The 20316-nt window shown below is 43.3% G+C and overlaps 1 protein-coding gene across 9 annotated transcripts in view; it reads left to right on the plus strand.

Moving 5' to 3' along the window:
- ANKS1A (ankyrin repeat and sterile alpha motif domain containing 1A) overlaps positions 1-20316 on the plus strand; it is a 201565-nt gene that overhangs the window by 12117 nt on the left and 169132 nt on the right. Inside the window, exon 1 of one of the 9 annotated variants that reach the window (XM_023540161.2) lies at positions 11065-18773. The exons of the other annotated variants lie outside the window; for them this stretch is intronic. Coding sequence (XP_023395929.2) covers positions 18748-18773 — 26 coding nt within the window. The 5' untranslated portion in view covers positions 11065-18747. Of the gene's footprint in view, positions 1-11064; positions 18774-20316 lie in introns of those variants that run through there. 9 annotated transcript variants of the gene reach the window in all.

Below are 20316 nucleotides of genomic sequence, written 5' to 3' on the forward strand. Positions count from 1 at the left end.
CTGATTGCCAGATACATGTATGCTTTTTATCTTCATTTTGGTGCTTTCCAATTGGTTTATTGGGTTTGATTGTTAGTCTAATAAACCAATATGCTTGTGTACTATTTGGCCGTGCCTGTAAGCTTCTACACTTCTATGAAAAGTCAAATCACCATGTAGGGAAAAAAAAATGATGGATTGAATTAGCTGTAAATTTAGGCTATAAGCCTGGTCTTTGAAAAAGTGTAGATATTATGCAGTAACCTAAAAACTACCGTTATTGCCTGTTCTAGATTTTTCTTTTTACACTTCTTATTGCTCAAGGTGATATCTGATTTTCTTTGGTGATGAAATAATGAGGTCACTGGAGTCATCATATGATGAATCTGGCTGCCATCAGGTTTCTTTATTACCAGAAATGGGGCCTCGTAGAATTTGAATCCTGTAGGCTTAACTGACTGCTTTTTGTCAGTGTTTGATTGTGATTCATGTTGTTTTAACCTCTTTGTTTCTCAGTGCCCACTAAGTATTCATTCTAAGAAGTTAGGGTTGGTCTTCAGGTTCATATGGGCACCTGGATTTGCGTGGAATAAAATCTTGTCTCTCCCTTCTGTACTGATTTTTGTTTTTGGCCTTTTATCTGATGTATAGATATCTGGGTGGAATCCTTATTTATTCCTAGGCCTTTACAACCTTAAGTGTGTACCTCTTGTTAATAGGGTTTTAGTTTTTTAGGCCTAGTGGTAACAGTAAAGTGCTGTAAAAAGGGATTGGTAGAGGCATCTGGTTTTTTTTTTTTTTTTTTTTAAGACACATCTGACCTCCTCAGACTTCAGGAGGGGGAGGAGAGAGAGTCAAGATCAACAGCCTAAGGCTGATTGCTATGAGTGGGAGGTCAGCAGGCCTCTATGCTCCAACCTTTTTACCAATTTTGACACCAACCATCCCTCCCACGGCTCTCTCTACTTCTCTGCTGGGTTTGATAATTCATTGCAGTAGCCACACAGAACTCAAAGACCATACTTGTGATTATGGGGTTTATTGGGGAAGTATCAGGTTACAATTCAGGATTACAAACGACTCAGGATACAGTTCTTCTATCAGAACAGCTTGTTCTCAGCCGTGCCTGTGGGCAGGCCTCTCTCTGGCCCCTTGGCCCAGCCTTTGCCCTACTTGGGCAAATGTTACAAAGCTCTTTTCGCTCTGTTGATAAGTGCTGGGAGGCACCCAACTCCACCAGGAAGCCTCCTGCCTGAAGGTGTTCAGCTCTCTTGCTCCATGGGTCAGGAACCTAGCCTCCCCCAAGTGCCCCAAGGCACCCCACTCTCCCAGCAAACCTCCTGTCTAAAGGTGCTCAGCTTTCTCGCTCCATGGGCTGGGATGCCTACTGCACCATTTCCTGCTGGTCTCCTGATTCTGCTGCTTTTGCTGCCACTATTTGTCTGCTACTACTTCTTGCAGTCTCTCTCTGACACCAGTGTTAGAGCACTCTCACTCTGTCTCTTGGGTCTAGGAGAGCTCAGCAGGGATCCCAGGTCCAAAGGACATGCTCTACTCCTATTTATTCTTTCTGGTGGTAGTGAGGTTCCCCCCTGCTCTGGAATTGGCTCTCTTTTAAGACTAGTGGGATGGCAAAACTGACCAATCCCCTTGTTAGGGTTCCATATACCGTGTTTGCATGGTCCCACCCCCACAAGGGTGCCGCATACCTTATTTGCATTATTAACAAGCTGTCCATTCCCCTTGGTGGGCCACAAGCACCTTATTTGCATAATCCTACCCAATCATTTGGTGGGAGTTACAAGACCATGGAGAGAAAGGGGAACCCTGGTGGCGTAGTGGCTAAAGAGCTTTGCTGCAAACCAAAAGTCTGGTTCAGATCCACCAGCTGCTTCTTGGAAACCCTGTGGGGCAGCTCTACTCTGTCTTACAGGGTCTCTATCAGTTGGAACCGAGTTGATGGCAATGGGTTGGGTTTGGTTTTGGCAAGAAAGGCCATATAAAAGCAATCCATCACATCATAGGCTATTCCTTGGCTTTTCTAGCCATCGTTCTTTCGTGCTTGGAGGATAGCTTCCCTCTCCCAATCATTTTACCAGTCCACAATAGTCATTAACAATTAGTCCTTCAGCAGGGCAAAGAGGGAGCCCTTTCAGTGCTGTGATTAAGAGCTATGGTTGCTAACCAAAAGGTCGGCAGTTCGAATCCACCAGCGGCTACTTGGAAACCCTATGGGGCAGTTTTACTGTATCCTATAGAGTCACTATGAGTCAGAATTGACTTGATGGCAATGGGTTTGCTTTTTTTTGCTTTAGGGCAAAGAGTCCTCAGGGTGCGGTTACTTGGGTACCAGCCATTCAGATCTGCTGCAGATATCCATCTAATCTGGTCAGGTTCTACAAAAGTCATCTTGTCTTCACACTTTCTGGTGTTTGATAAAATTTAACTGGGAGATTATTCCCTTGCTTGAGCTTCACAAGGTATCAGCGTAGCAAAACATTTAAGGGGCTTCAGGTTCAGCCACTGCTCTCCAGTCCAGCAGTGTTTCCCCCTTAGTCCACTCTTTCACAATTACTGCTTCTACAATTATAGTTTTTACAATCACAATTAACCCTGTTAACAGTCAACACTCGCGTTGAATCATATAATCGTATCAGCATCATCCTCCCTTATTCCCCTCATTTTGAGTCTAAGCGCACCCATGAAAGCATGTAAGCCAGCCACTTCATGACTTTATCTCTCCCTGTTTTAAATAGCTAATGTTTAAGTTCCCCATCCCTATCAAACCAGTACTCTTTTTTTTTTTTTTTAACTTTTATTGAGCTTCAAGTGAACGTTTACAGATCAAGTCAGACTGTCACATATAAGTTTATATACATCTTACTCCATACTCCCACTTGCTGTCCCCCTAATGAGTCAGCCCTTCCAGTTCTCCTTTCGTGACAATTTTGCTGGCTTCCAACTCTGTCTATCCTCCCATCCCCCCTCCAGACAGGAGATGACAACACAGTCTCAAGTGTCCACCTGATACAATTAGCTCACTCTTCATCAGCATCTCGCTCCTACCCACTGTCCAGTCCCTTTCATGTCTGATGAGTTGTCTTTGGGAATGGTTCCTGTCCTGGGCCAACAGAAGGTTTGGGGACCATGACCGCCTGGATTCCTCTAGTCTCAGTCAGACCATTAAGTATGGTCTTTTTATGAGAATTTGGGGTCTGCATCCCACTGATCCCCTGCTCCCTCAGGGGTTCTCTGTTGTGCTCCCTGTCAGGGCAGTCATCGATTGTGGCCGCGCACCATCTAGTTCTTCTGGTCTCAGGATGATGTAAGTCTCTGGTTCATGTGGCCCTTTCTGTCTCTTGGGCTCTTAGTTATCCTGTGACCTTGGTGTTCTTCATTCTCCTTTGATCCAGGTGGGTTGAGACCAATTGATGCATCTTAGATGGCCGCTTGTTAGCATTTAAGACCCCAGACGCCACATTTCAAAGTTGAATGCAGAATGTTTTCATAATAGAATTATTTTGCCAATTGACTTAGAAGTCCCCTTAAACCATGGTCCCCAAACCCCTGCCCTTGCTCCGCTGACCTTTGAAGCATTCATTTTATCCCGGAAACTTCTTTGCTTTTGGTCCAGTCTGGTTGAGCTGACCTTCCATGTATTGAGTATTGTCCTTCCCTTCACCTAAAGCAGTTCTTATCTACTAATTAATCAGTAAAAAACCCTCTCCCTCCCTCCCTCCCCCCCTCGTAACCACAAAAGTATGTGTTCTTCTCAGTTTATACTATTTCTCAAGATCTTATAATAGTGGTCTTATACAATATTTGTCCTTTTGCCTCTGACTAATTTCGCTCAGCATAATACCTTCCAGGTTCCTCCATGTTATGAAATGTCAAACCAGTATGCTTCTTTTCCAGTTGGAACTTTGAATATCTGCATCCATAAGCAAAGTCTAGTCCACAGCAAGCCATCAAATTGCAGCAATTTACGCCAGCCCATGGCGTACAACGTCTTTCTCTTCATTCAGTTGGGTTCTGGTCAGCTCATCCCTAGCCCCTGTGGGTCCCAGCCATAGGCTTGGAGTTCACACACCTCCCTGCACTTTGAGACCAGTGAACTCTTTCTTTCTCATCCTTAGCCTCTTGTGGGCTAGGTCAGCAGGCACCACCCGTAGGCTCAGGAGTCCACACAACTCCCTGCACTTCTGACCAGCCAGCCTCTTCTTTCTGTCTCTCATCCCTAGCTTCCAAGGGCTAGGTCAGTGGGTGCCAGTGGAACATGTCCAAACTCAGCCCACCTCTTTGTTGCTTCATTTCCCCCACTTCCACTCATTGAGCGGACCCAGGTGGTCACCACAAGCGAGTATACCAGACTTTCTACCCCCCAGCTCCCTTTAACTTCCGGTACTAGAAAGGGGTTCTTTTGATGGGCACTGACTTTTCTTGCCTGAACCGCTTTCTCAAAATTCAAAAATCAGAAACAGCCATTTTTCCCCCCATTGCAGGTCCTTCCTTCAAGTGCAAATTTTCTTTTCTCCCAGCGGTTCTGGATGGGTTTCTGTGGCCTTTCAAATGCAAATGGTGCTCAGATTTTCTACCTAATTCCCTAGTACTCTATACACATGGCTACTGCATTGAAACCCTGTGTTTCTCTGGAGCAATTCCTAGTTCCCCTTTTAGCATATCCAATCAAATATTGGCTGAAGGCGGACTTACACGGTCTCTGTTATCTGTAATACCCAGTATCTATTTCCTTCATACTCCAGGTGGGAGAAACAGTCAGTATCCATAGTAAACACACAACCCTTTTAAAAAACATTGAAGTTTCGGCTTTTCTTTTCCATACCTTGACTGTTTTCTGATTCGTATGCATATGACCTTGGCCTCTGGCTGGGTGGAACCAGAAGACCCTGGCCCCCTATCAATCATGTTGCTTATCTGGCCTGACATTTGCCCCAGGCCACTCCAGAAGTGTCTTTTCTCCCTTAGATGCAGCGTAACATCTTTTTTCTTTCAACCATTACAGGTAACAACAACCAAAGTAACCATCTAGGAATCAAAAGTTTTACTTCCCTTCATTCTTTGTCTTACAAAATCTCATGCTTCTATGAGTCTGGAGCCATTGCAAGGAATTCCGCTTCTGATACCAACTGTAAAAATGGCTTGGTGGAGGAGTCTGACCTCCTCTAACTTCAGGAGGGGGAGGAGAGAATATCAATATCAACAGCCTAGGGCTGCTTTTACCCTCCAACCTTTTTACCAATTCTGACACCAGCCGTCCACCCATGGCTCTCTCTACTTCTCCACTGAGTTTGATAATTCATTGCAATGGCCACACAGGACTCAAAGACCGTACTCACGATTATGGGGTTTAGGGAAGTAGCAGGTTACAATTCAGGATTGGAAATGACTCAGGATACAGTTCTTTGATCAGGACAGCCTCTTCTCAGCCATGCCCACAGGTAAGCCTCTCCCTGGCCTTTGGGCCCCTTGGACCTCTTGAGCCTTTTGGGCCAGCCCAGCCTCTGCCCTGCCCAGGCAAGTGTTACAAAGCTCTTTTATCTCTGCTAATAAGTACCTGTAGATACCCCACTCTACCAGTAAGCCTCAGCCCAAAAGTACCCAGCTCTCTAGCTCAGTGGGTCAGCAAGCCTAGCTCCCCTGTCAAGTGTCTGGAGGCATCCCAGTTTCTCAGGAAGCCTCCTGCCCAAAGTCATTTAGCTCTCTTGCTCTGTGAGTCCATGAGTCTAGCTCTACCAAATGCTCAGAGGCACCCTATTCCGTCAGCAAACCTCTGCCTGAGGGTGCTCAGCCTTCTTGCTCCGTGGGCCTGGAAGCCCACCACGAGATCTCCTGCTAGTCTCCTGGTTCTGCTGCCTCTGCTTCTCGCCATCTCTGTCTCCTGGGTCTAGGAAGTCTCTTTCTGCAGGGATCCCAGGTCCAAAGGAGGCACTCTACTCCTAGCTCTCCTTTCTGGTGGTAGTGAGGTTCCCCTCTGTTCTGGGATGGGCTCTCTTAAGCCTAGTGGGATGGCAAAACTGATCAATTCCCTCATTCGGGTTCCATATACCTAATTTGCATTGTTCTACCCCAGCAAGGTGCCATGGACCTTATTTACATTATTTGTAATCTGTTCAATCCCTTTGGTGGGCCACAAGCACCTTATTTACATAGTCCCACCCAGTCATTTGATGGGAGTTCCAAGACCATGGCCAGAAAGGTCATATAACAGCAATTCATTGCATTGCAAGTACTCAGCTGCTAACCAAAAGGTCGGCAGTTCAAACCCACCAGTGGCTGAAGAAACCCTATAGGGCAGTTCTCCTCTGTCCTATAGGGCTGCTGGGGTTCGGAATCAACATGATGGCACACAGCAGGTCTGTCTAGAACCCTGGGATCTGAAGAACACACACTTCTCTTCATCCCACCCTATATTCTCTCCATACTTGGACCCTGAAGGGAAGAGGACACTGGTTAGACAGTTACAGCTGTCTGCAGGAAACGTTACCTCCAGGAGCCCACTTCCCTCAAAGTGCGCGTTGCCTTGGGGGAAGACCATGTGGGAACAGCGCCCCTCAGGAGCCTGTGCCTCGTCCCATCTTGGCTGCCCTCTGGCCGTATGGTCTTGGGAGTATATTTTTACTTTTCCTGAACCTTAGTTTCTCCACCCATGAAATAAGAGTACTGAACAGAATGTTCCCTTCTGGGACCCCAGTGCAGAACAATACCCAGTGTGTTCCTTCTTTGTTCGGTCACTGTGGTACTTGCTGCTGCTCTAAGAGCAGAGGGTATAGCAGTGAGGACTTTTGTTCCCTCCATCAAATGCCCTAGGATGAAGAAGAGTTTGTAGTGTTTCCTGGCAGGAATCTGAAGAAAGGGGCGTCAGTATATCTTAAAACAGCTGCAGAGTCAGACTGTGGAAAGAACTACTGCTGGCAGTATGCTTACTGTGTGCCAGGAACTGTGCAAGGCCTTTTACATACTTTGTCCAAAAAGACAGTTCAGGAGAAGAGGAGGTTGACCCCCTCATCTGTACGAGTGTGTGAGTGGGCAGTTGCGCTCTCTGCCTTTCATGCTTTCATAAACAAATGTGAGTGTGTAATGACTGTATGTTAAGCGTACAGCTGTAGGAGATACTTAGGAATGTAAAACTTGACAACTCCTCTAAGAAATTGACTTGATTTTATCAGTGTTTAAACAGCCTGTCAGCTTCTTGAAGAAATGGTTGATTCCAGGACTGAGGCAGGGAAATTAAAAAAAAAAAAAAGATGACGGCATGTCAGAAGGACACAGGAACCAACCTAAAAGAGCTCTCAATGGCCGAAGCTGGAACAATTTGAGCAAAAAAATAAACAATAGTATTGGATAATAAACCAAAGAATAAAATACATATCCTAAAGTCTGTACTGGAAAAGCCTATACTGATATAAATAAATGGTTGAAAAAGTAAGTAAATAGGAGAGAAGAGATAACTCTTCCCTACAGAATAATTTCAGTTAATCTAGAAGGAACAAGCAAAATAGAAAATTTCCATTAGACACCACGGTAGTAATTGCTGCCTGCAAGATCTACCAATGAAGGCTAAAATTAGTTGATGAAAGTTTAAGGAGCGACAGGATGTTCGCATGACCTCCAAGTTCCTCCCCCTAAATATTTGTTAATTACTGTGGTGATTTTAACCCATGTCCACATATTCTTTGATACTCTTCTCTCTGGAAGGTAGATTAACTCCCCTTTTCTTGACTCATTTCCAAATAATGAGTATGGAGAGGGAAAAATAGTAAGTTTACAGTGGACAAACCTGGCAGACATCCCCTTAGCAAAGTGATCAAGGTTAACATCACCAGTGGTAAGTCCTGTTGATAATGTGTACCTCCTGATATGATGCAATAAGAAGGGCACTTCACCTTTGTTGTTTTCTTCTTTAAAATCTGTTCAGTCTAATCATGAGAAAACATCAGACAAACTCAAATTGAAGGGCATTCTACAAAATACCTGGCTAGTACTCTCCAAAAGTGTCAGGTTGTGAGAGACAAGGAAAGACTGAGGAACTGCCACAAATTGGAGTAGACTAAGGAGACATGACGACTAAATGTAATGTGGGATCCTGGATTGGACCCTGGACATGAGTGTAAAAACTGGAGAAATCTGTAGTTAATAGTATTGTAGCAGTGTTAATTTCTTAAGTTTTGATCAATGTAGTGTGGTTGTGTAATATGTTAACAGAAGGGGAAACCGAGTGTAGGGTATACGGGAACTCTTTTTTTTTTGGTATGTTGATTAACTGCTTTTATTCGTGGAATATCTATTACTTGAAAGAAAACTAATAAACTGTGGTTATGCACTTAACGTTTTAGACAAACATTTTCTGTAAAATGAATAAAGTGAGCCTGTCGCTTCAAGGAAAACAATTGATAATATCTGTTGCCAATGTTAAAATTTGAACTTTTTTTTTTACATCTTTGCTTTTTAACACTTTATTATTATTGTACTTTAGATAAAGGTTTACAGAAAAACTAGCTTCTCATTAAATAATTAGTACACATATTGTTTTGTGACATTGGTTACCAACCCCACAACATGTCAACACCATCTTTTTTGTCCCCTCCTGCCTTCTAGTCCTTGCCCCTGGGCTAGTATACCCATTTAGTCTCTTTTGTTTTATGGGCCTGGCTAATCTTTGGCTGAAGGGTGAACCTCAGGGGTGACTTCATTACTGAGATAAGAGAGTGTCTGGGGGCCATACTCTTGGGGTTTCTCCAGTCTCTGTCAGACCAGTTAAGTCTGGTCTTGTGTGTGTGTGTGAGTTAAAATTTTGTTCTACATTTTTCTCCAACTTTGGCTGGTACCCTCTATTGTGATCCCTGTCAGAGCAGTCAGTGGTGGTAGCCAGGCACCATCTAGTTGTGCTGTACTCAGTCTGGTGGACTATATGGGAACTCTTTATATTTTCTTCACAGATGTTTTATAAGTTTAAAATTGTTTCAAAGTAAAGAGTAAACAAAGGCCATATTGGGTGGATAGTGGCTCTGAAATCAAACTGCCTGGCTTTAAATCTTGGTTACCAGTTGAGAGATATAGACGATTTTCTTACTTTCTTTGGCTTGGTTCCCTCCTCTGTAATATAGTACCTCCCTCATAAGGTCGTGTGAAGATTAAATGAGATAATGCATGTAAAGTACTTTGAACAGTGCCTGCAGCATAGCAGGCACTCAGTAATGACAGCTGCTAATAGTATTAATATTTATTTATACAGAGAAAGTTCTACCTCCTTTTAGGTACTCAGCCATTTAACCATGGATGTAAATTAAAAAAAAGAAAACCAGTTGCTGTAGATTCCAACTCATTGTGACCCGATGTGTGTCAGAGTAGAACTATGATCCTTAGGGTTTTCAATGTCTGGCTTTTCAAAAGTAGATCACCAGGCCTTTCTTCCGAGGCACCCTGGGTGGACTCAAGCCACCAAACTTTCACTTAGCAGCCAAGGGCATTAACCGGTTGTACCACCCAGGGACTTCCCTACCCCCTCTACACACATCCTAGGAATTGGGGCTTGAGCTCTGCCCTTGACAAAAGCCTAAGATTCAGATAGTTGATAGGAGACTGCTGTGGAGGAGGGAAGGGAACAGCTAGGGGCAAAGGTGGAGAAGGTAAATTGGGAAAGACCTGTTTGCTGAGCTGTGAATAAAGCTGTTCAGCAGGAATGGAGGCTTCTTATGGGAAGTCAGTGGGGGTGAAGTTGGTAAGGTTGGCTGGTGCCAGATTGTCAAGGGCTTGGATGCTGGCTTGATTGAGTTTAGACTTTATCTCTTGGCCAGAGAGAGAGAGAGAAATCATTTTAAAAAATGTTTCAGCCCTGACAGGATTGTGGTTGTATTTTGAGTATTTGTTGATTAAGAAAATGCTATGACAGAGTGATTGTGAACTCAGTAACACTCTGAAATAAATTTGTGTTTTTATTGAGTGCAGTAGCTCCTCTGCATCTTTGGAACATTGCCATGCATGTGTGTGAGAGGCATTCTAAGCAATGCATTTGCCCACCCTTTACAGTAACATCATGGCCCCTATGAAAGTCCCTTCTGTCACCTGGTGACCAGGATCCTTTAAGTATGCAAGCATGCTTTGACTGCAGACCCTCCTCTTTCAGGCTGTTTTCTGTCACAGAGGAAGTGTGTTACTTTTAGTATTTAAAAAACAATTATTGAAATATAATTTCCCTACAGGTGAATACATGGATATTAAGTGTCCAGGTCAGCATAGTTTTACCTTTGTATACATCTGTGTAATCATCACCAAGATCAAGATACAGAACATTTCTAACATTCCAGAAGGCTCTCGTGTCACCTCCAAGGCCCAAACATCCTTCCCCTCCCTAGGTAACTACCATTCAGACCTATATCACTGTAGAGTTTTGCCTGGGAACACATTTCCTTTTCTCCACCATACTCTCAGGCCCATGCAGTATAGTGGGGTAGAGGTGGGAGTGGGGGAGAATCTATATGTGCCAAATCCTACACTAGACACATTCCCAGACTTAAATAAATTCTCCCATAAAACCACAGACCTAGACTTAACGTTACTTGCCCAAGTTCAGTCTCACATCTCACTGACTCCAGAGTTGATGTTTTTTCCATTGTCCCATGCTGTGTGCTGTCACCTGACACTTACTGTAATAATTATCATCATCATCATTAATGAAAAGTCACGTTAGAGTCTTTGGTAGTTTACATGATGGTGAAGGAACAACAGTTAACACCCAGTCCACCGTTTCTAAGTGCATTTAAATGGTCAGAAGCTTTTTGCATAATTCTCTTGGGGAGGGGGCGGGTTGTGCTGATTTGGAACCATGGATAATGGCAGTTTCTTCATCTAATGAGTGCCTTTTTTCTGCTGGACCATGTGCCAGCCAGTGGGGTTACAGAAAATAAAAAAGTCAACTGCAGCCTTCTAACCTTCTAATGGGGAGGCAGATAACAAGACAATCCCACTATACTGTGATGAGTGCTATGAAACATATGCACAGGGATGCTGGAGGATCAGACAGGGAAGAGGGGAAAGGCTGATGGGGCTGAGTGGCATGGGGATGGGAATGGGGCGGAGGGCAGCTCCAGGTCTGTTAGGGAAATAGGAGGTGAAGTCTGAGTGGAGTATTAGAGCAAAAGAGTTGTGCAGGCAAAGTAGGGAATAGTGAGGATAGTTCTAAGCTAAAGAGACGGCACAGTGTATGCAAAGAATGACAGTATGGAGAACATGATGCGTTCAGAATATTGCCTGGTGGGAAGGAGGGAGGCCCAGCTATGTGGAGTGGGGAGAGATTAGCTGGAACAGCAGGCAGAGGCGTGACTATCCTGCCCATGTTAAGGAGCTTAGATTTTACACTGAAGGTAATCATGGACTTGCAATTTAGGAAGATCCCTTCAGCTTTTTGGAAAATGTGTCAGTGGAGTTGAGATGGGCTAGGAGTGCAAAATGATTAGAGCCTGACAGAAGGCACTAATGGTGGATATGGAGGCCAAATTTGAAAGACGTTCAGGAGGTAGAATGAACAGGACGTGGTAGCTGTTGCTTCGCAGTTGAGAGGTTGCGCTCTCGCATGACTTTGCGAGGTATAACAGGCAAGTGGATTTTTGTGGAAGGACTGGCTTTTTAAAGTCATAACTGAAATGAAATACTTTTTCCCCTTTAGCAGAGGGTGTTTGTTTTATAACAGTCTCATTACATATTTTGATGTGCATAGGAGTTTGTAGATGAAGGCCTAGAGTTGTATAATAACTTTTTTTTTTTTTTTTAAAGCAGGCAAATGAATCAGCCTTTTTGTTTTAATCTTCCTTTATTTATCATGGTGAAAATGAGTCTTCCCACAGAGAAGACCCATGATGCCTTGGACTGAGCAGGAGCTCGCGATATGGAAAGAAGAAAAGGCAGACCCTCTTACTCCTTTCAGGATTTGTAGTTATTTGTATACTCAGATGTTTGCAGAAAGCCAAGCCAGCACTCCTTGTCAAATGGTTTATAGATTCGATTCTAAGGTTTTAGAAAGTTTAAAGCCAACCCTGTCTTTGTTTTGGCCTGTGGTCTACTGAAATAAGCTTCTTCCATGTGCACAGGATAACAGAGAGGTGATCCCAAGGCAGGGAGGGCTGTTATCTAAATACCCAGTACTTCCTCTGTTACCCTTAGAGTCCTGGTCCTTTCTGTGAGAATGTGTCCTCATGAAGTGGTCCTTGAGCAGAACTGAAAACCTCTAGAAAAGGCAAAACTAGCTACCTGGGCTTTGTGATTGGGGTGTAAAAAACCCAAACCACACCCTTCATGCTGAGAGGAAGCTTTTCTCTCCAGTCTGCCAAAATGCAGTTATCTGTCTACCCCAACTCCAAATTTCCTGCCTTGTAAATCCTTGACAGTTTAGAAAGAGGATAGTGGTGGGTGGAACGGAGAATCCTTATTCGAATGATAGGAGTGAAATGGCATTTTGGCTACAGAATCACATATAAAACTGCAAGATACATTTCCTGCTCCTGGAATCTCTGTATAGTGCTATGAGCCGCCATGAATGCCTGCTATTCCAGTTTTCGTGTTGTACTCAGGGACTGTTAATGCCCTTACAATATAGGCGAAACACAAGTTATTGTTCACCCAGGGATGTTCATTTCAGCTGTAAGGTGTGAGTTAACAAGCATACTACGTGAGCAGCAGTTCATGAAGGCTGAGCATGCGTGGCCACGGTTCAGTGTTGGGATGAAATTGAACATTCATACATTCATCTGACCCCTTCAGTGATATGCCTGATTGTTATTGTGCTGCATGGTAATTAGGTAAGCAGTTCACATAAGTGATTGTAATTAGTATTAGTTTTTACATGGCCAAATCAAATTTTCACAGTTTCTTGTTTATTAATTTCATGGTTCTCCAGCACCTATAATTAGCATCAATGTCAGCATTTTCCCCTGATACCTCATGTAGTTTGATCCTCATCACTGGCATACTGTGATTCTTTTATTATGAAAACACAAAAGTCTAGATTTTCTTCCCTAGCAGCCCCTGGGAGGGGGTGGGTGGTCTCTGGGTTAGATGCCCTGTTAGTCTTGAGTCCCATTCTCTCTCTTCATCCCCAGCCTTGCCCTCAGAGCATCTCCTGTGGCTTCTCCCTGACCCCAGGTGTTCTGGGAGTCAGGGGTCTGCAGGAAGTAGGAGCTCCAGACCCTGATATTGGTGGCCTACCAGGGACGGGGCAGCATGCCATTGGTGTGAGAGGCCCCCTAAGCTCTGAGAAGGAAGTAGCAGCACATTTCAGTAAAGAGTATGGACTGACATAACAAAAATATTCACCTAGCAGATAGTAAGGATTTTAAGAGACGTTTATATATAGCACGACCTTAAACAAAAAAAAGCCAAACCCACTGCTGTCGAGTCGATTCCGACTCATAGTGACCTCATAGGACAGAGTAGAACTGCCCCATAGAGTTTCCAAGGAGCGGCTGGTGAATTCGAACTGCTGACCTTTTGGTTAGCAGATGTAGCACTTAACCAATACACCTGCGTCACTGGGGTTTCCAACCTTATTCTACTCCAATGTTGATTTTAATTTAGAAAAAGGAACGCTCTGGTAGGTGTACATTGATATCTTGGTTACAGGGTCATTGAGAGGATACGTGATACAAATGTACATGATACGTTTTAGGTTGACTGAGAAACAAATTGGTTTTCAGTGATATTTTTGAACTGCCTCTGTGTGCCTGTGTGACCTGAGTTTTGGGTGGTTAGAGGCACAACCTTTTATTGTGGTCCTGCTAGCTGTATGTGTGTTGCCTGTTTTTTGTTGTGGTTAACCTAGCCTTCCGTTTGGTTCCTTAAGGTTCGGTTTCCTTTCCTGTCCTTTACAAAAGCTGCTCACTTCTGCAGAGGTGAAGTGTATTTTTTCCTCAAACATTTACTGAATTTCTACTCTTTTGTCAGGCCCTGTGCTAGGAGCCAGCTATTGAAAGGTGATCAGATATCGCCACTTGAAATAATAGTATTTTTTACATCTACCTGTATGATCTTATTTGACCTCAACACCCCCTGTGAAATGGAGAAAGACCATTCACATGACCACGATATAAATAAGTCACAGAGAGAGAAGCTGACTAGTTTAAGGTCACACATCATCATAGTGGCCAAGCTGGAACCTCAAGTCTCTTGACTCCCAGCTATTCAGTAGTCAGGAAAACCTAAATAAAATAGTATTTGAATCTGAAGTCAATCAGGAAGGTTGGCATTTATGCAAAGAAGTTTATGCAGAGATTTAAAAAAAAATTGTACAAATGATTCCTACACTGGGCTATTTTATGAAAATTTAATAATTTAGATTTAGACAGTATTAGAGACTCATAGTTTGCCTAACAAAAATATTCGTCACTTAATAAATCACCTGAATGAGCTTAGGATGAATTTAATCACCCGCATTTTATTTATTACAGTGTTTTTAGGAGGATACTGTTCAGTGTGTTTTTAAACTGGTTTCGGAGGTAGTGAGTAGAATTTTTTAAGGGTGGGGAGGAGAAGATTTTGAAAACTCTTGTGAGCCAGTGTTGAGTTGACTGGATGGGAAAAACTAAGGTAAGGTAATGTGCCAGCCCGTTTTCTTTTACAGCTAGAAGTCCTCCAGGGTCCAGTAGCCATTTTAGGTTTGTTCTGTGAAAAAGGCCTTTGGGCTCTCTCTTTTTCTGACTGTTTTCTGAAGAATTTTAGGAGGCAAATTTCCTCCCTGAGTGAAGTGAGAAGACAATTAACATTGCACGGTGGATGCCCCAAAGCAGTATTTGTTGAGCCTAAGCCCTTCTATGTGCTCTGAGTCTGGGAGCAGGCCTGGCTGTAGTGGTTTCTCCTTTTGGTCTCACCTGAGGGCTTCTGGGAGGACAGTCAGAGGGCAGAGGTGACCTGGCGTGATTAGAGAATGTGGACTTGGAGGCCTTGCTGAACTAAGGTGATTAGTTATATGACCTTGGGTAGATTGCTTAATGATTCTGTTTTTTTTCACCTGTAAAATGAGGTTATATTTTACTTTAATAGTAAATTTAAGGTTATCATGTATGTAGAAGATCCTTCTGTTTGTAGTAGGAAGTGTTAGCTAGATCTTCGTGTACATTTCTTTCTGAGATTATTTGAAGTCTGGCTCCCTCACTAGACGATAAACTCCATGAAGATTAAGGCCATGTCTGACCACTGCTTTGTTCACCACTGTTTCCCTGCCTCTTTCCATTTCCTGGAGCTTAGTAGTTACTCATATACTTCGTGAGTGTGCAAGTCTCCACAGTACTGCACACAGCTGGAAAAAAAAAAAAAAAAGAGGGAGATTGCTTATAAGCATGGATCTGTATTTGTTAACACCTTGGAGCTTCAGGCTTGTGCAATTTTTTTGTTAACAAGGCACAGTTTGGGTTTTTATATTCCCAGGGTATCCAAAGGGTTTCCTTCTCCTTCAGCTTGGTTGAGAAAAATATGATAATGAAGTGAAAGAAAAGGCTTGCAGTGCTTCATTTTGAGATGGGCTAGTGTATTCTTGAAGCGCTGATCTCTGAGCCACTCTGTTTTGTTTGGGGTCTACTCCTAGCTTAAGGCGAGGTGATTTTCTTTGTTCCCACCATCTCAGAGAAAGTATTTGGTTCCAGGTCAGAGTTGTTTCCCTTGTAGCCAGGGAAGCCACTAAAGAATTTGGGGCATTAATGGACCACAGCCTCCACCAGACTGAGTCCAGCACAACTAGATGGTGCCCGGCCACTACCACTGATTGCTCTGACAGGGATCACAATAGAGGGTCCCAGACAGAGCTGGAGAAGAATGTACGACAAAATTCTAACTCACAAAAAAAGACCAGGCTTAACGGTTCTCACAGAGACTAGAGACACCCCGAGTATGGCCCCCAGATACCCTTTTAGCTCAGTAATGAAGTTACTCCTGAGGTTAGCCAAAGATTAGACAGGCCCATAAAACAAAATGAGACTAAAGGATCACACCAGCCCAGGGGATAGGACTAGAAGGCAGGAGAGGACAGGAAAACTGGTAATAGGGAACCCAAGGTCAAGAAGGAAGAGTGTTGACATGTGTACTAACTTTTTAATGAGAAGCTAGTTGGTTCTATAAACCTTCATCTAAAGTACAAAAAAACAAAAAAAGACTATCGTTTATGAATACATAATCCCCAACTTTTTAAGTCACTTTTTCTATAGAAATGCAGAACTACTCATGTTGCACCCAAAAACATTAAGCTAAAAATAAAGTTCTTACATATTAAAAAAAAAAAAAAGGAAGAATTTGGGGTAAAGGAACTTCATGTCTGGGCCTTACTTGTTAACTCACTGAGGATAATCTGGACATGGCAATTTGTGAAAGGATGAGCCCCAAGTCTCAACTATAGCACGCATTCAACAAATATTTCTGAATTGGAGCTAAAATGTTGATATGAAAATGAAATTACTTTGAATTGAGATTGCTGCTTCCTCTATGTTGTCAGTAGAACCTGCTATGGAAAAAAAAGTTAGACAAGATGCTTTCTATAAAGTCTCTATTTTAAGAAGAATGATTCAGAGAGAAACCCAGGTCCAAGAAATTTTCATCCACAAATGAAAACTGAAATTGCCAGGTTTGCCAGATGTCTCGTTTTAAAGAATTTTTTCCTCATTTGATCTCTTGTAAAAGCTTTCCTTTGTCTCTGAAACATGTCCTGTCCCCATGTAACTTAAAAATAAAAAAGTTTCAGAATGTTCTGCGTTCCATCTGCATAGGGCTTGTAATCCTGTGTGCTGCTGGAAATTGCACTGCATGAAAGTAAAGGCAAAAAATACCACATTATTAGGCTACAAAGTTTTAGGAAATTTTCTGAAGCTATTTACAGTAGTATACTACATCTTGGTCTTCACTCACCATTTATCGAGTATCTGCTGTGACAAACACCACACCTTGTTCTCTTAGGCCGCAGCAACTTCACTGCTGCCTGCAACATGGTTACCCCTTCACTAAAAGTATACCTTATAGCCAACCTGCTGATTAAATGGGTTGGTAACATGGCTTTGATCGGTTCTTCCAGGTTCAGTCATGGCCAAGAAAGCAAAACTGGAACAGATCTGAATTGTTAAAATTTGTGTGAACTGGAACAATAACCAGCATGGGAAAAATTATGGATCAAACCCCTGCTAGAAACCTAATCTCCCTCTTAGAAAGCAAGGGCAGTGTATGAGTTGCATAGCTACCAAATCGCTGGCTGTGGGATTTTGAGTAGACTTAGAAACAGCTGTGCCCTGCTCAAAGATGGCAGCCGACCTCACTGCACTGAATGTGTGTTGCTGTCTACAGTCCTGTCAGTAATCCAGTCTAACCTATCAGGCTCCTGAAAGGGCTCACTGTCCCTCTTCTGAGTCTTCCATTCCAGGGCACTAGCCCATAATTTTTCCTTTCTGGTTATTGCTCTGGATCACCTGAACTGTTAAAAATTTGAGTCTGTTCCAGTTTTGCTTCACTGGCTGTGACTGAATCAGTTCAAACCACTTCAAAGCCCTGGTTGGTAAGAATGGCAGATATTTAACAGAGGCCTCTCTCTTTTACAATTAGAGACACAGGCTCTTCTAAATTGGCATCTTTTTTTGGCAACACAAAATGCTTCTGCATATTCCTTTATTTGTTCCACCACTAAAACTGGGCTTCTCCTGACAGGCCTTCCTAGTGTCCCGTATAGGCCTCCGAGAGGCCTGGACCCACTAGCAGAGGAATAGCAAGGGAGAGAAGAAGGAAGAGGGGTTAAGGAGCTAGCCCCAGCAACCTGTTCACAGCCTTCCCTCTCCCTCACATATGGCAGGGCAAAGCTACCTGGGGGGAGGGGGAGATGGGAGTGGGCACTTGGCTGAGTGGAGAGGCCTACTCTGTGTGGTTTGTGGAGAGGTAAGTTTGGCTTAAAGTATATTTAGATGTCAGTGACATTTTCTTTTAGTACCTTTTCATCTTAGTGACCTCTTCCTTTCACATCCAACCAAGCTTCACCACCTCCCAAGTGTTCCAAATTACCTATCAAAATTCCTGTAACCACTGTGTAGCTAGATTCATCTTGGAGTTAGAAAATCAGTCTTTGTAAGGGAATTCACATTAAAGCGCAAATCAAATGCCATTCTGCCTTGTCTCACTCTCTTTGTCTGTTAAACTAACCAAAAAAGTTAATGGTATAATGTAGCTAACGATCTTTTGGAGTAGAGGTTCTTTGCTTTATTCCAGGCAGGCAGGAGAGGAGAGATCTTGTTCTTATAGAACGGAAAAGTGACTGCTCTCTACTCCGTCCATGCTCACTGGCCTCTTCTCTGGATCTCAGGCCAGAAGGACCCTGGCCTACCTGGCCACGCCTCTGATGGCTGTCCTGCTTTAGGAATTCTAAGTGTTTCTACTATGGCTAGGCTCACAACAGCTTCTGACGGTGGAGCTGTGGGTGGGGGCTGGTAAGCAGCTTCCAGAACTCTCAGAGTGTAAGTCACTGGAGATAGGAAGAGGCTGTCTCCTGTTACTAGCTGCTCCCTCCCCTCTCCCGCCCCAACATGGTACACATGCCCAGGATTTTCTTAAAGAGCCTCCAGCTCACTCCAGAATGTGTTTTTGTTTCTCACTCTGCCCTGGCTGCTTTATCCTTAGGACTAGCCTCCACTTATTTCTTTCAGGGACTGAATTTAGCCATCATTGAAATCACAGCCTTGAGACTTTGTGGATGTGGAATACCTTCTGGTTGAGAATCGAAGGATATAGAATTCTGTGCAAATGTGGACCGATGATGCCATTACAAAGTAGGTATGGCTTGAGAGTGGCAGTGTAGTATAATGGTTAGGAGTATGAGTTCTGGAGCCAGTTTGTCTGGGTTCAAATGCCAGTTTTTCTCTTAGCAGTAAGTTATTTAAACTCTCCAGTGGTTAAGAACTCAGCTGCCTACCAAAAGGTCAGCAGTTCAAGTCCACCAGCCATCCCTTGGAAACGATATGGGGGCTGTTCTATTGTGTCCTATAGGGTCTCAATGAGTCGGAATCAACTTGAGGGCAACAGGTTTGATTTGGTTTTGTGCCTCAGTTTCCGTATTTTCAAAATAGGGAATAATAATAGAGTTGTTCTGAGAATTAAAGGAGATAATGCATACGAAGATGTTTAGAACAGCACCCAGCATGTGGTACATGCTTCTGTCTTACGTGTTAACTACATAACTGTTGTATAAAAATGAAGCAATAAAACCAAAGAACTCGTTGCGGTTGAGTCGATTCCGGCTCATGATGACCCTGTAGGACAGAGTAGAACGGCTCCTTAGGGTTTCCAAGGCTGGTAAACTTGAACTGCTGTCCTTTTGGTTGGCGACTGAGTGCTTAACCACTGTGCCAGCAGGGCTCCAGGTGAAGCTAGAAAAAACAAAAAGAAAGAAAAGCCTTTGCTATCAAGTCAATTTTGACTCATAATGACTCTATAGGACAGAGTAGAATTGCTCCGAAGAGTTTCCAAGGAGCAGCTGATGGATTTGAACTGCCGACCTTTTGGTTGGTAGCTGAACTCTTAACCACCATGCCACCAGGGCTCTGATCACGCTATAAAAACCAAACCCTTTGCTGCTGAGCTGATTCCCACTTGTGGTGACCCCCTAGTGCTGATAAAAATGGCTGCCAATGAGCTCATCCTTAATGTGCCTCTGTGCTTTCTATGTAGAAAATTATGATGAGAAGAAGAGGGCAGCGAAAGATATCTCCGGATCTGTTTCACAAACAAGCCATCATATTTAACACTCGTCTTAAGGCCCCCTTAAAGATCGTCACTAAATCTATGTCCTGAATTTTATAGTCTCATTAAAAGCGTTCAGTAGCCCTCTGATTTACTGAAGTAAAAAATTTGACTGCAGGCATAAAAAAAAATTGTCTTCAGAACACCATGATGTATTGCATATTAAATGTGAATTTATTGACTGGTTGCTCTGATATGTTGAACTTTATATATCCTTCTGAAAGCTTGATCCTAAGTGAGTATCAGTTATGGTTGGTAAACTATAGTATTTCTAGTTCTTTATGCAAAAGATTGGAAATTAGACCCTTTTGAAGGTTCTCTCAGGAGACTATTGAGAGAATTAAATTGTGACTGAGAGCACCTTTTCAGGATCGTGGTTTGCCAGAGTTCACGCTCCTTAATATGTCTTTGAGGCGTTGCCTGTCTGGCTCACTTTTTTCCTCACTGCTCACCAATGTTAGCTTTGCACAGTATGCATCAGCATTGCTCCATTCATCAGCTACTAAATGCCTACCCCGTACCCTCAGCTGTACTATTTACAATTCTCTTGAACTTGGGCCCTGCCCCTACTTG

This window comes from Loxodonta africana, chromosome 1, assembly GCF_030014295.1.
Source record: "Loxodonta africana isolate mLoxAfr1 chromosome 1, mLoxAfr1.hap2, whole genome shotgun sequence".
Classification (NCBI taxonomy): Eukaryota; Metazoa; Chordata; class Mammalia; order Proboscidea; family Elephantidae; genus Loxodonta; species Loxodonta africana.